This window comes from Ranitomeya imitator, chromosome 3 (assembly GCF_032444005.1).
Source record: "Ranitomeya imitator isolate aRanImi1 chromosome 3, aRanImi1.pri, whole genome shotgun sequence".
In the NCBI taxonomy this organism is placed as follows: domain Eukaryota; kingdom Metazoa; phylum Chordata; class Amphibia; order Anura; family Dendrobatidae; genus Ranitomeya; species Ranitomeya imitator.
The window spans coordinates 67,891,204-67,907,222 of record NC_091284.1 but is presented as its reverse complement, the minus strand read 5'-3'; the positions used below and the strand labels follow the sequence as shown (position 1 = coordinate 67,907,222).

Here is a 16,019-nt window from a genome sequence, read left to right as displayed (position 1 = left end):
AAGGCTTTTGCAAGCAGAGATCCGTGTAATTGAGTGCCATCACTACTATAGGTGTAAAATATGCAACATTTTTAGTTCTAGTTCTTGAAACATTTTATTGGTTTCCATGTAAGCTAGTCATAAAAGGGAAATAAGCATATCAAACATGCCAAGTAAGCGTCCTGTTATTTATCATACTTGCTGCCAGAGAACATTATATCCAACAACCTGTCCAATTCCATGATCATCTTGTCACATTTGCTAAAAGTTAAAGGGGTCGTCTGTTCTGGAGTCACCCTGTGCCTGCAGACTTGTGAATCCTCACATCGCATAAGTGATAGGCATACTTCCAGCCACGAGATGGACACAACCTCACACAATGCAAGTGTATTGAGCATGGCCGGAAACAGTCTAGTTGGAATGTGTCCGGAAGTGTACAAATCACATGACTGCTCGGCATCGGAGAATGTGGCACTGTGTGAAGATTCACAAGTCTGAAGTCATTTAGAGTGACTGCAGACTTGTATGTTTAGAGCGGACAACCCCCGTGAGCAGAATTCTATTACAGGTGTTTAATACCAACATTTTCCAGAGTTGTCCTTCTCCATCATTAGAACACTTTAGTGTTAGTGAGTCCCATTATCCTGCATATTTCATTACATCTGCTAAATTCTTTGTAGAAACCCGTCTCTGCTAAATGACTAATGTCCCTTCTCCTTATTGTAGTCGGTATGGAAGCCCAGATGATCTAAAGGAGCTTGTAGACGTTGCCCATTCTATGGGAATCCAGGTTTTACTTGATGTTGTACATAGCCATGCATCAAAGAACAGTGAAGACGGTCTCAACCAGTTTGACGGTACAAACTCCTGCTTCTTCCATGATGGACCTAGAGGAAACCATGACCTCTGGGACAGCAGACTTTTTGACTATTCAAAGTGAGTTATTTTGATCTAAAATTATTTCTCAATCTTCCCATTTAGCCACGTTTGTTTTGTCTTTGTGTGTAGGAAGCCATGTTAACGTGATGACACCATTGTGATAATAATTTAATAATTATAATTTACGTATCATAAACCTTATTCCCCTGCACTTCGCTTTCAGACAGGACATATGGAAAACTGATGAGACCAGGTGCTAAGGATAAATGTAAAATGGGAGGATCTGAGAAAAGTTGCATCAGTAATTTCATGTGATAAACCTACCTAAAAATGTGTTTTTAAGGCACTCTGAAAACTATGGACACTGGAAAGGATTTAGGTGGTGGCTACACGACACAACAGAAGTTGCGTGGCCAAAACTTGCTTTGTGTAGCTGCTACGTCATGGTGTCATACAAATATTTGGTGTTGAATTGCGTTGTCTAGTGTGCTACTACTCCACTGCTCCCTATTTACAGTATTATGGCCCCACATCTCGTCTCCATATAGTGTAATGCCCCCAACAGCGCTCTATATACCACAGGGTGGCCCCTCAGCTCCCCTATGTACAGAATAATGGCGCCACATCTCCCCTGCTTACAAATTGATGTTCCATTGCTTGCTAACATGTAAAATGATACTACCCCAATATACAGTATGATAACCTCACCCACACACACACACACCGTATATATAGAAGATTACCCAACAGCCCCGCTACATCCAGAATGATGGCCCCACAGCTCCCTTACAGTCAGAATTACGGCTTCACATCACCCCTAAACACAGTAAAATAGGCTCACAGCCTCCCTGTATGCGGTATAATGTCCCTCATATTGCTTAACTCCTGCTGTGCAGCTCTTCTCCCATCCTACCTCGTTGCTTGGGGATCCTTTCTGTTAGGTACAGGCAACATCAGGCACACTGTGGCGTCATTCAGTAGACGAAGCCGTGACTGCAAATGTGCCAGGTGCTGTCTCTGCCGCTCCAGAGTAGCAAATGTTAATGGTGAACGCTCAGCTATTTGTCGAGGTTTGTTACGACAGAGAATATTGGTTTTTCGATATTGGTCCTAGGTTCTTGGAAGAGATCTACAGTGGTCTGCAGTGCTGTATGGTGTTGTTTTAAGAGTGCTGCATTCTTGGTTTTCTTGGCCCTCATGTGAAGAACCATCCATAAAGCTGGTGGTCAAATGCCAAAGGGAAAGCATTCAGAGCCCAGTAACAGGATCACATGATGGTGACCAAGGATGTGCTCTTGGCTATTTTAAAAAATCCCATAAGTCAGTGAATAGGACCAAGAGACTGCCGATATCAATAGCTAAGCCAACCCCTCTTCTACAGAGAATCGAGAACAGAGGAAAAATAGATGTATTATTATTATTATAGCGCCATTTATTCCATGGCGATTTACATGTGAGGAGGGGTATACTGTACATAATAAAAACAGGTACAATAATTTTGAACAGTACAAGTCACAACTGGAACAGGAGGAGAGAGGACCCTGCCTGTGAGGGCTCACAATCTACAAGGGATGGGTGAGGATACAGTAGGTGAGGATAGAGCTGGTCGTGCAGTGGTTTGGTCGATCGGTGGTTACTGCAGGTTGTAGGCTTGCCAAAAGAGGTAGGTCTTCAGGTTCTTTTTGAAGGTTTTGATGGTAGGTGAGAGTCTGATTTGTTGTGGTAGAGAGTTCCAGAGTAAGGGTGATGCGCAAGAGAAATCTTGTATGCGATTGTGGGAAAAGGAGATAAGAGGGGAGTAGAAAAGGAGATCTTGTGAGGATCGGAGGTTGCATGCAGGTAAGTACCGGGAGACGAGGTCACAGATGTATGGAGGAGACAGGTTGTGGATGGCTTTGTATGTCCTGGTTAGGCTTTTGTACTGGAGTCTCTGGGTAACGGGGAGCCAGTGAAGGGATTGACAGAGCAGAAAGTTCAGGGAATAGTGGGGGGACAGGTGGATTAGTCGAGCAGCAGAGTTTAGAATAGATTGGAGGGTTGCGAGAGTGTTGGGAGGCCATAGAGCAGGAGGTTACAGTAGTCGAGGTGGGAGATGAGGGCATGGACTGGGGTTTTTGCAGATTCTTGGTTTAGGAATGTACGGATCCATTAAATATTTTTGAGTTGAAGGCGGCAGGAAGTGGAAAGGGCTTGGATATGCGGTTTGAAGGAGATATCAGTGTCAAGGATTACCCCGAGACAGCGAGTTTGTGGGACTAGGGAGAGTGGGCAGCCGTTTAATGTAATGGATAGGTTAGTTGGAGGGGTCGTGTGAGATGGGGGAAAGACAATGAATTCTGTTTTGTCCATGTTAAGTTTTAGAAATCTAGCGGAGAAGAAGGATGGAATATTGGCCAGATGTTGAGGGATTCAGGTTAGTAGGGTGGTGATATCTGGTCCAGAGATGTAGATCTGTGTGTCATCAGCATAGAGATGATACTAAAAACCGTGAGATTCTATGAGCTGTCCCAGCTGAACCTTGCAGGACTCCGACAGATAGGGGGTGAGGTGAGGAGGTGGTGTGTGAATAGGAGACGCTGAATGTTCGGTTAGTTAGGTATAACGAGATCCAGGATAGGGCCAAGTCTGTGATGCCAAGGGATGAGAGGGTCTGTAGTAATAGGGAATGGTCCACTGTGTCAAAGGCAGAGGACAGGTCCAGGAGGAGGTGGATAGAGTAGTGTTGCTTGCTCTTGGCGGTTAATAGGTCATTGGTGACCTTAGCTAGGGCAGTTTCAGTGGAGTGGTGTGACCGGAAGCCTGATTGTAAGCGGTCGAAAAGGGAACAGGAAGATAGATGGGAGGACAGTTCAAGATGGACGTGTTGTTCCAGTAGTTTTGAGGCATAGGGGAAAAGTGATATAGGGCGATAGCTAGAAACAGAGGATGGGTCAAGAGAGGGCTTTTTGGGGATAGGTGTGATTGAGGCATGTTTAAAGCTTGAGGGGAAAACGCCAGTTGTTAGTGATAGGTTGAAGAGATGGGTTAGAGTTGGGATGAAGACTGTGGCGAGGTTTGGGATGAAGTGGGAACGGATCGGGTCAAGTGCACAGGTGGTGAGAGGCGATCTTGAGAGTAGAGTGGAGAGTCGATCTTCTGTAATCGTGGAGAAGTTGGTTTTAGAGGTGGAGGGCTGGGTAGTTGGGAGGAAGGGCTCTGGGGGTTGTCGACTAAAACTGTCTCTGATGTTCTCAATCTTCTGCTTGAAAATTGAGGCAAAGTCTTCAGCTGAGATGAGTGGGGAGGGAGGAGGTGCTGGGGGACGGAGGAGAGAGTTGAAGGTGTTTAATAACTGTTTAGGGTTGTGAGACGGGGAGGATATGAGAGATGAGAAGTAGGTTTGTTTAGCTGTGGCCAGTGTGGTCTTGAAAGTAGTGAGGGACTGTTTGAATGCAATAAAGAGCTCGTTGGAGTGGGATCTTTTCCATCTCCGCTCTGCAGCCCTGGAAGCTTGCCTCAGTTCTTTGGTCAGGCTGGTGTGCCAGGGCTGTCTGTTGATTTTGCGAGCTTTGGTATGTGTGAGAGAGGCAAGACATTCCAAAGCTGCAGCTATTGTGGTGTTATATAGAGCGGCAGCGTCATCCGCATTGTGTAGGGAACTTATGTCTGTGAGGGAGGAGGGATTCAGAGAGTGAATGTAGATCAAGGTGTTTAAGATTTATGCGAGGGTGTGCAAGTTTGTGGGGTGGGGATTGTAGAAAAGGAGTGGAGAGGGAAGAGAATGTGAATAGATTGTGGTCAGAAAGAGGAAGAAGTGTGTTAGAGAGGCGGGTGAAGAGCAGAGGCGGGTGAAGATGAGGTCCAATGTGTAACCATCTTTGTGAGTGGCTGCAGAAGACCATTGAGTGAGGCCGAAGGAGGAAGTGAGAGATAGAAGTTTAGTGACTGCTGAGAGGGAAGTGTCAATGGGTATGTTGAAGTCGCCCATTATTTTAGTGGGGATGTCCGCAGAAAGGAAATGAAGTAGCCAGGTAGTGAAGTGGTCAAAGAAGGTGGTGGCTGGCCCTGGGGGGCGGTAAATGACAGCCAGTTGGATGTTGATGGGGTCATAGATGCGCACAGAGTGCACCTCAAAGGAAGGGAGGGTAACAGGGTGGCATTGGGATTGTGGTGAAGGAGCAGGCACCTGACAGGAGAAAACCAACTCCTCCGCCATGCTTGCTGCTGGGGCAGGGTGTGTGAGAAAGGTGGAAGCCACCATAGGAAAGTGCAGCAGGAGAGGCTGTGTCAGGAGGGGTGAGCCAGGTTTCAGTGATGGCGAGGAAGGAAAGTTTGGTAGTAACAAAAAGATTGTGGATGTAGGAAAGCTTGTTGCAGACAGAGCTAGCGTTCCACGGAGCTCCTGTTAGTGGGGGCTGGGCGAATGGGTGTAAGGTTAGAGAGGTTACGGAAATTTGTGATGGAGCGTGGATGGGAGGTAGAACTGGCTGTGGGGATGTGGTGAGGAGGACCAGGATTTGGAGAGATATCACCAGTAGTGAGAAGGAGCAGAGAAAGTGTTAGCAAGTGGGAGCAGGAGAGGGCATGAGGTGGCTGTCTGTGCTTGGAGACAGAGGATTGTATGTTAAGGAACAGTTCTAAGGAGGAGGTGAGGTGGATGGGGAGGACTGAAGAGGAGATGAACAGCTCTTTACTAGGAGTAGGGATTAGGGGACTTTGCAGAAAGTGAAGAATTATAGGGGTGAAAGTGAAAACAAACAGAGACATTGTTTACAGTGACTGTGTCCAGTTCCTTCAGTTCCCTTCTGGTTCAATTCTGGTTTTAATTCTACATTAATCTTCAAACTTCTAGGAATCACACAGCAGACGATTACTTTTTCTTTACAATTTACACTTAATGTTGCTTTTATATCCGTTTTTTACTGATATTTAAAGGCAAAAATTATTTGAGTATGCAAACTAAAAAAAAAAAAGTAAAAATTGCTTTAATGACAAAAAAAAAACAACTGTAAATTTGTGTGGTTAGTAACGGATTGGTTCTGAACGGGTTAACTTTCAACAAGTTTAATTTTTTAGTTAATTTTTTAAAATGGCCACAATTTTTATTTTTATTTTTTCTTGGACCTGGACCATTGAAGTGTCGCAGGAATCACCATGTCCCTACCAGTGATGCCAAAACTTCTATTGTTTTTCTTTTTAAAGCTGTATTATTGAGGACCTAGGCATTTCTCTGTTAGAAGGAAACATGGTGACAGGTTCTCTTTAAGCATAAAGCAAGCTACTGCAAAGTTCACTTTTCTGAAAGTTCAAATACATATCTGACAACATCCTTTGAAATTGGGCATGACTGATCGCAATCTTTTAATTCCATTTTTCCATATCTGTCAGGAGTAATGAGCTCATTGTAGAGTTTAAGTTGTCAACAGTTTGTTTTCTTTTGTTCAACTGAACACAGTAATGTATTTTTTAGTAATTGCATCTGAGTCAAGCAGAGCACAGGTAATGAGATTACATGTTAAGTACATTAAGGGTAAGGAGATCATCTCTTATGGTGCTTAGGTTCTGTCTGGAGATATTTAAGCATCTAAATACTTTAAGACTTTCATTGTTAAATGACTGTGAGACAACAAATAATCTGTGTATCTATGTATGTGCATATATAGTTCTGGCAAAAATTAAGAGACTTCTGTAATCGTGGTATAAAACTGCACAGTTTTATAAAAATCAGCTTCTCTACATGTCTGACAGCCATTCTATTCCAGTCTCATTTGAATTCCAACCAGAGTACACCTCATTCCACTTAATATGCTTCTGATTAGATGATCACCTGAACCAAATCTTATTTAAAGGGCCACTGTCACCCCCCTCCAGCCGTTATAAACTAAAAGAGCCACCTTGTGCAACAGTAATGCTGCATTCTAACAAGGTGGCTCTTTTAGTTTTAGGTTCAAGTATACCCCAAATAAAGCGTTTTTATACTTAGCCACAATTCCTGTCTCTAGCCAGGGAGGCGGGTCCTCACTCCCCAGCTCTAACCGCTCCTCTGCCGTCACTCCAATCTTCCTGCGCTTTCGGTGCCGCCCCTTCAGCGCTGTGTATGTTTAAAAACCGGCGCCTGCGCAGTGTACTGCTGTGCTGCGCAGACGCAGTAAGCTCTGGCCGTCTGACATCCCAGCCAGGCTTGCAGACTGCGCCTGCGCGGGCATTGCGGCCAGCCACCTTTGGAATCCCCGCCCCGCACTGTGTTATGCATTATGCAAAGTGCGGGGCGGGGATTCCAAAGGTGGCTGGCCGCAATGCCCGCGCAGGCGCAGTCTGCAAGCCTGGCTGGGGCGTCAGACGGCCAGAGCTTGCTGCGTCTGCGCAGCACAGCAGTACACTGCACAGGCGCCGGTTTTGAAACGTACACAGCGCTGAGGGGGCGGCGCCGAAAGCACAGGAAGATTGGAGTGACGGCAGAGGAGCGGTTAGAGCTGGGGATTGAGGACCCGCCTCCCTGGCTAGAGACAGGAATTGTGGCTAAGTATAAAAATACTTTATTTGGGGTATACTTGAACCTAAAACTAAAAGAGCCACCTTGTTAGAATGCAGCATTACTGCTGCACAAGGTGGCCCTTTTAGTCTATAACGGCTGGAGGGGGGTGACAGTGGCCCTTTAAGAAGGAAAATATAAAAAAAACACTGCTGTGGTGTTCACAATCCTCTTGCAATAGGACAAGCTGGATGGCAAAACAAGTGCTAGTAATATCTCAAAAGGAATAGGAATGGAAAAATAACGTTAAACCATGCCAAAAGTGTTGAAAAGAAACGTCGAAGACATATCAGTAGTTTAGAGAATAAAAGAGCGATTTACATTTTACTCAAAAATATACATACAAAGAGAAAAATGAAAGGGACTGAAAATTTTGCAGTGGTCTCTTAATTTTTGCCAGAGCTGTATATCTATCTTGCCTGCACACCTTTAGTTGGATGCTGATGTTAAAAGTGAAAATCTAGGCCATCTCCGTGATGTATTTAACAAGGATCGCAAAACGACACATGGGTGGACATACCATCAATGCAGCTGCATTGGGGCCCAGAGGTGAAGGGGGGGCCCTTGCAGGCAACATACTGTTTGACATTTAGCTCCTACCACTCCCACCCATAATCATTCTGGTACTCAGAGCCAGGGCGAGGGTTCTGAGCCAAGTGCGAGAACTGGAAAAGGGGGGCGTATCATGCAGTAAGAGAGGCCACTGGCAAATGAACTCCTATTCATCAGACTGATGAGAGCGCTCACTAGCTGCTATGTCTGTCCTCTTGCATGGCGCACATTCATCAGGGAACCCTGCCGCACAGTACACGGGACAATAGTGGAGGAAAAGCAGAAGGACTTACAGTGGGTCTTCTGCCTCCTTCCCTGTTCCCTTCCCAGCAGGTTCTCCTCAGAGCAGAGGGTGGAGGAGGACAGCTAACTGCACGGGAGGAACGCAGGAGTCGGAAGCTGACATCGGTCATTTCTGTTGTATGCTGGTGTCCCCCACCTTCCAAAGTGGGTTCTGAACCTTTTTCATCCAGCTGATCTGTGAGCTATATGTCTGGCCTCCACCATGGCTGAACAGGTTACATCCTGCTCTGGAGCACCACGGGTTCAGTCTTTCCTACACAAGACACAAACCACTGGAGAATCCGCTCTCAAGTCTTGCTGACCAAAGACTGCCTCTAGAGTCCAGTTATTTATTATTATTTTTATTATTATTATTTATTGTTAAAGCGCCATTCCATGGCGCTTTACATGTAAGGAGGGGTATACATAATAACAAGTAGAATAATCTTAAACAATACAAGTCATAACTGATACAGGAGGAGAGAGGACCCTGCCCGCGAAGGCTCACAATCTACAAGTGATGGCTGAGAATACAGTAGGTGAGGGTAGAGCTGGTCATGCAGCTGTTTGGTCGATGGGTGGTTGCTGCAGGTTGTAGGCTTATTTAAACCCAAGACCATGTTACTCTTTCCATCATGTGACTGACCACATGATTATGACATCACACAGGTCCTGACAGCTTTGCAGGTGGAGAAAATGTGGGAATTCTCCCACCCGCTCTATAAATGTCCACTTAAACCAGCCCATTATGCAAGTTTAGCTTAACCCTCACAACACTTAATGTCCTGGAGGAAAAATACTCTTTTTTCATATAACTTACGCCATTAAGCGCAGGGACACATATCTCCCCTCTATTACATTACCCAAACTGATCGAGTTGCGTATCCCCAATCAATAGAACCTGGGTGATAACTTACTGATCACTGGAGATCTGACTTCGCTGCGCTCGGCTATTTCCACGATTTCCATAGACAAGGAACAGAGCAGAAATCTCCTGAGCTGCAGAGTCCTTTTCACAGGATTGCTGGGGTCCCGGTGGTCAGTCCCCCAACCATCAGATTTCTTTGGGAAATAACCATTGAAGATCAAATGGCCTCTCTTCATCGTATACACCATGGTGCACATGTTAAACAGGTGCCCCCTATGAATGCCATACAGTGGTTTCAACATCAACTGTAAGAAATGAAGTACGGTACGTCTTTTACAGGATACAGTTGTATGGAATAGTTCAGTCTACTACACCATTCATTTGTAGTATACTACCAGATACCAGACTTATTATGTAATATATACATGGCTGGGCTCTGCCACTTCTAGCAGTAATCACGTAACCATGAGTATGTATATAGGAAGAAAAAGTAGTGGTACTCAACGGTCCTTTTATGTCTTTATTCAGGAAAAAAAAAAACATTTTTAAAACTGGCTGTAGAAAGTGAATGACCATTGTTTCACGTGCAGACTATAGTGCCAGCCGCGTCTTACAATGTTTTATTCACAAACATAGCTGACACTCTAGTTGCCACTTGACTGCGAGTATAACTGCGCTTTAACGTACCAGGCTTTAAAAGGACATGTTCCAACTTAAGCTAGCTGGACCTGACATGTGAGTTACCTGCCAATGCAGGAATTCTTAGTTCCCTACGTATATTTTGTACTTCCCTGATGATTCCCCCAAAAGGCGGAGGAAATGCGTAGGGAGACTTGACCTGATTCGGGGGGTACATCTTCGTAGCCTTACTTGGGGACTGTCCTTGTAAGTGCAGGAGCAATACAGGGGCACTACAGGGGATATCAGAAATCCCCCCCCCCCCCCAGTTTTTATAGCTATCTTCCGAGCTCCTGTATACCTGCAGTCTGCAGAGGATTACTACAATATTGGTGAAATCAAACCATTTATTATTGAGCACTGGTAGCTTTCTTAGCACTTGCACTTTATCACTTTGGTTTATGACTTATTCCAGTTTTTATACCCCACATTAAAAGTGATGTTTTAGCTTATACTGTCTCTCTTCACCAGTTACATATCATTTTTGAGAGTATTCATTACAGTAGTGTCATTAAAACTGCACTTTTTGAGGCTTCTTTAACCAGCAGAACCGAAGGGCAGTAATAATGAGGGCAATGTGGCCCGTTGTTCGGAGCCCGATGCCCCGGGGGTCCCGTTGCCAGATTGCCTTCATCATAAGCAATGTGTCGGGCAAGGAGGGGGGCCCAGACACATTTCTTGCACAGGGGCCACAAGCTGTCAGTGTCCTCCCCTGAAATGATAAATCTGTTACTATTTATATATCTTTATATAGTCTATTATTAACTAAACCTAGGTATTCATCTTAAAAATGCCATTAAAGGGAACCCTGCATACTATAGCTAATATACATGTCCTGGATTGTGGGAGTTTTGTAACTTTTGAATGTCCTTTTTCATTTTTTTTTTTTTTATAAATATTTTATTGTGCTGTTTGCGTGTAAAGTTGGCCATAGACATTAGATGATTGTCAGACAAACTATGCTCTGTGGATGTGGACCCAATGCGCCTCGGTCCGGGTTTACCCTTGGAGGGCATAACGAAGTGACTACTGGGTAGTTCTCCTTATTTCACATTCTATGCTACATGTACTATATTGCTCCCTGCCTAGTCCCAGGATGACCTGCTCGTTTGGATGCCAGGTTTGTGACTCCATTTTACTTTTTTTTTTTTATTCACTTTGACCCCAATTCATCTTTTTCTCTCCTTATTTTTTATTTTATTTTTTTTAATTTATTGAAATTTTTTTGTTATGCAAAATTAATTGTGGCTTGTCAGCCTTTGTAATGCTATCTTTTTTCAGTCCTTTGTAATTTTTAGGTTTGCTCAATAGCGTAGGTTTGATTATCCAGATGCTTTCAGGTCATAACCTCATTTGAGACTTCTAGAAATTCTCAAAGATTTGTGTGTTTGTGCTCCATCGGGCGAACAAAATTTGTTTTGTGCAAAATTTGTTTTAAGCTTTATCCAAAGGGTTGTGCTAACATTAAGTCTGAAAGATGCAAGACAAAAAAGTTTCTTCACATCCTAATACCGGGTGCACTCGATCCGGAACTGGCAGCGCTTTGGATGCAGCGTATGTTCACTTCGTCCAAAGCGCTGCCGTCTATTAAACGCAGGTAAATCCGCATGTGTTCGGCTGGCAGATTCGTTCCAATGTGCATTTTGATCACTGTGATAGGTTTTATCACAGCGATCAAAATAAAAAAAATAGTAAATGACCCCCTCCCCCCCTTCCTTTGTCACCCCCATAGGTAGGGACAATAATAAAATAAAGAATTTTTTTTTTGTCCACTAAGGTTAGAATTAGGGTTAGGGCTAGGGTTAGGGTTTCGGTATGTGGACACGTATTCTGGTCCTCTGCGGATTTCTCTGCTGCGGATTTGATAAATCCGCAGTGCTAAACCGCTGCGGATTTATGGCGAATTTACTGCGGTTTTTCTGTGCATTTCACTGCGGTTTTACAACTGCGATTTTCTATTGGAGCAGTTGTAAAACCGCTGCGGAATCCGTAGAAAGAAGTGACATGCTGCGGAATGTAAACCGCTGCATTTCCGTGCAGTTTTTCAGCAGCATGTGTACAGCGATTTTTGTTTCCCATAGGTTTACATTGAACTGTAAACTCATGGGAAGCTGCTGTGGATCCACAGCGTTTTCCGCAGCGTGTGCACATACCTTTAGAATTAGGCTATGTGCACACGTTGCGGATTGGCCGCTGCGGATTTGCAGCAGTGTTCCATCAGGTTTACAGTTCCATGTAAACCTATGGAAAACCAAATCCGCTGTGCCCATGGTGCGGAAAATACCGTGCGGAAACACTGCGTTGTATTTTCCGCAGCATGTCAATTCTTTGTGCGGATACCGCAGCGTTTTACACCTGTTCCTCAATAGGAATCCGCAGGTGAAATCCGCACTAAAAACACTGGAAATCCGCGGTAAATCCGCAGGTAAAACTCAGTGCCTTTTACCCGCGGATTTTTCAAAAATGGTGCTGAAAAATCTCACACGAATCCGCAACGTGGGCACATAGCCTTAGGGTTAGGGTTGGAATTAGGGTTGTGGTTAGGGGTGTGTTGGGGTTAGGGTTGTGATTAGGGTTATGGCTACAGTTTGGATTAGGGTTAGGGGTGTGTTGGGGTTAGGGTTAGGGTTAGGGCTGTGATTAGGGTTATGGCTACAGTTGGAATTAGGGTTGTGGTTAGGGTTAGGGTTGGGTTGGAATTAGGGTTGTGGTTAGGGGTGTGTTGGGGTTAGGGTTGTGATTAGGGTTATGGCTACAGTTGGGATTAGGGTTAGGGGTGTGTTGGGGTTAGTGTTGGAGGTAGAATTGAGGGGTTTCCACTGTTTAGGCACATCAGGGGTCTCCAAACGCAACATGGCGCCACCATTGATTCCAGCCAATTTTGTATTCAAAAAGTCAAATTGTGCTCCCTCACTTCCGAGCCCCGACGTGCACCCAAACAGTGGTTTACCCCCACATGTGGGGTACCAGCATACTCAGGACAAACTGTGCAACAATTACTGGGGTCCAATTTCTCCTGTTACCCTTGTGAAAATAAAAAATTGCTTGCTAAAACATCATTTTTGAGGAAAGAAAAATGATTTTTTGTTTTCACGGCTCTGCGTTGTAAACGTCTGTGAAGCACTTGGGGGTTCAAAGTGCTCACCACATATCTAGATAAGTTCCTTGGGGGGTCTAGTTTCCAAAAGGGGGTCATTTGTGCGGGGTTTCTTCTGTTTAGGCACACCAGGGGCTCTGCAAACGCAACGTGACGCCAGCAGACCATTCCATCAAAGTCTGCATTTCAAAAGTCACTACTTCCCTTCTGAGCCCCGACGTGCGCCCAAACAGTGGTTTACTCCCACACATGGGGTATCAGCGGTATCAGGAGAAACTGGACAACAACTTTTGGGGTCCAATTTCTCCTGTTACCCTTGGGAAAATTTAAAAATTCTGGGCTAAAAAATTATTTTTGAGGAAAGAAAACATATTTATTATTTTCACGGCTCTGCGTTATAAACTTCTGTGAAGCACTTGGGGGTTCAAAGTGCTCACCACACATCTAGATTATTTGGGGGTCTAGTTTCCAAAATGGGGTCATTTGTGGGGGAGCTCCAATGTTTAGGCACACAGGGGCTCTCCAAACGCGACATGGTGTCCGCTAACGATGGAGATAATTTTTCATTTAAAAAGTCAAATGGCGCTCCTTCCCTTCCGAGCCTTACCATGTGCCCAAACAGTGGTTTACCCACACATGTGAGGTATCGGTGTACTCAGCAGAAATTGCCCAACAAATTTTAGGATCCATGTTATCCTGTTGCCCATGTGAAAATGAAAACATTGAGGCTAAAAGAATTTTTTTGTGAAAAAAAAGTACTTTTTCATTTTTACGGATCAATTTGTGAAGCACCTGGGGGTTCAAAGTGCTCACCACACATCTAGATTATTTGGGGCGTCTAGTTTCCAAAATGGGGTCACTTGTGGGGGAGCTCCAATTTTTAGGCACATGGGGGCTCTCCAAACGTGACATGGTGTCCGCTAAAGAGTGGAGCCCATTTTTCATTCAAAAAGTCAAATGGCGCTCCTTCCCTTCCAAGCCCTGCCGTGCGCCCAAACAGTGGTTTACCCCCACATATGAGGTATCAGCGTACTCAGGACAAATTGGACAACAACTTTCGTGGTTCAGTTTCTTATTTTACCATTGGGAAAATAAAAAAATTGTTGCTAAAAGATAATTTTTGTGACTAAAAAATTAAATGTTCATTTTTTCCTTCCATGTTGCTTCTGCTGCTGTGAAGTACCTGAAGGGTTAATAAACTTCTTGAATGTGGTTTTGTGCACCTTGAGGGGTGCAGTTTTTATAATGGTGTCACTTTTGGGTATTTTCAGCCATATAGACCCCTCAAACTGATTTCAAATGTGAGGTGGTCCCTAAAAAAAATGGTTTTTTAAATTTCGTTGTAAAAATGAGAAATCGCTGGTCAAATTTTAACCCTTATAACTTCCTAGCAAAAATATATTTGTTTCCAAAATTGTGCTGATGTAAAGTTTACATGTGTGAAATGTTATTTATTAACTATTTTGTGTCACATAACTCTCTGGTTTAACAGAATAAAAATAAAAAAATGTGAAAATTGCGAAATTTTCAAAATTTTCGTTTTTATCACAAATAAACGCAGAATTTATTGACCTAATTTTACCACTAACCTGCAGCCCAATATGTCATGAAAAAACATTCTCAGAACCGCTAGGATCCGTTGAAGCGTTCCTGAGTTATTACCTCATAAAGGGACACTGGTCAGAATTGCAAAAAACGGCCAGGTCATTAAGGTCAAAATAGGCTGGGTTATGAAGGGGTTAAAAAAAGAAGTAAGGACTGGCTTCATCTGATTAAATTAGATTTTTTTTTTAGATTTAATGTGTTTTTATTTTTTTGGAACAAATTGCTAAATGTTGATATCATGGAGATCTAAAGTAACAGTTCTTTATTTTCTTTAAAAATAGTGTTATCAGTGTGATTTTTTTTTTTTTAGCCTAATATAAGCATTCACTCAAATTACATTGGAGTCCTATATATTTTTTATTATATTCCAGGATCATTGATAGAGGAATACTATGTAGCTTCAAATGATCTGGTCTGTATTGCACAAAAAAAAAAAAAAAAACAGCATATTTTGATAATTCGGGAGGCAAGTTCCATATCCACTCCTGAAAAATGCCCCAGATCCTGAGGCTGCTGGTTCCATCAGTTATAAATCGTCAGCCCTCTTCTCATGACTGTTGTATAAAATACTTGTATTCCCATGATATAACAATTTTCGGGGGGAGTTTTTCCTTAGTTTTGTTTTATGTTGTTCTTCTGTTGGTTTAAGTGTATGACTCTATTGATATCTAAATGTTACTTGTTGGCGGTGTCCATTGTCAGATACGCCCCTCTGATAATACCCAGAGGTATATCTACTATTTAATTGTCTAAGGGTCACTTCTGTCTGTCTGTCTTTCTGTCTGTAACAGATATTCATTGGTCGCGGCCTCTGTCTGTCATGGAAATCCAAGTCGCTGATTGGTCGCGGCAAAACAGCCACGACCAATCAGCGACGGGCACAGTCCGGAAGAAAATGGCCGCTCCTTACTCTCCGCAGTCCGTGCCCGGCGCCCGCATACTCCCCTCCAGTCACCGCTCACACAGGGTTAATGCCGGCGGTAACGGACCGCGTTATGCCTTGGGTAACGCACTCCGTAACCGCTGCTATTAACCATGTGTGTCCCCAACTTACTATTGGTGCTGCCTATGTGGCATCAATAGTAAAAAAAAAAAAAATGTAATGTTAAAAATAATAATTAAAAAAAGAAGAAAATGGCCGCTCCTTACTCCCTGCATTCCGTGCCCGGCGCCCGCATACTCCCCTCCAGTCACCGCTCACACAGGGTTAATGCCGGCGGTAACGGACCGCGTTATGCCTTGGGTAACGCACTCCGTAACCGCTGGTATTAACCATGTGTGTCCCCAACTTACTATTGGTGCTGCCTTTGTGGCATCAATAGTAAAAAAAAAAAATGTAATGTTAAAAATAATAATTAAAAAAAAAAAAACAAACCTGTTATTCTCACCCTCCGTTGTCCGACGATCCGCTCGCGCCGGCCGCTATCTTCCGTTCCCGGCGATGCATTGCGAAATTACCCAGAAGACTTAGCGGTCTTGCGAGACCGCTAAGTCATCTGGGTAATTTCGCAATGCATCCTGGGAACGGAAGATGGCGGCAGCCGCACGCATATCGCCGGAGCTTCGGG

The 16,019-nt window shown here is 44.0% G+C and overlaps 1 protein-coding gene across 2 annotated transcripts in view; it reads left to right on the top strand.

Annotated features, from left to right (window-relative positions):
* Positions 1–16,019, top strand: part of GBE1 (1,4-alpha-glucan branching enzyme 1) — a 226,023-nt gene that overhangs the window by 110,297 nt on the left and 99,707 nt on the right. For both annotated transcript variants that reach the window (XM_069760970.1, XM_069760971.1), the window contains exon 8: positions 706–915. In XM_069760970.1, coding sequence (XP_069617071.1) covers positions 706–915 — 210 coding nt within the window. The remainder of the gene's footprint in view (positions 1–705; positions 916–16,019) is intronic.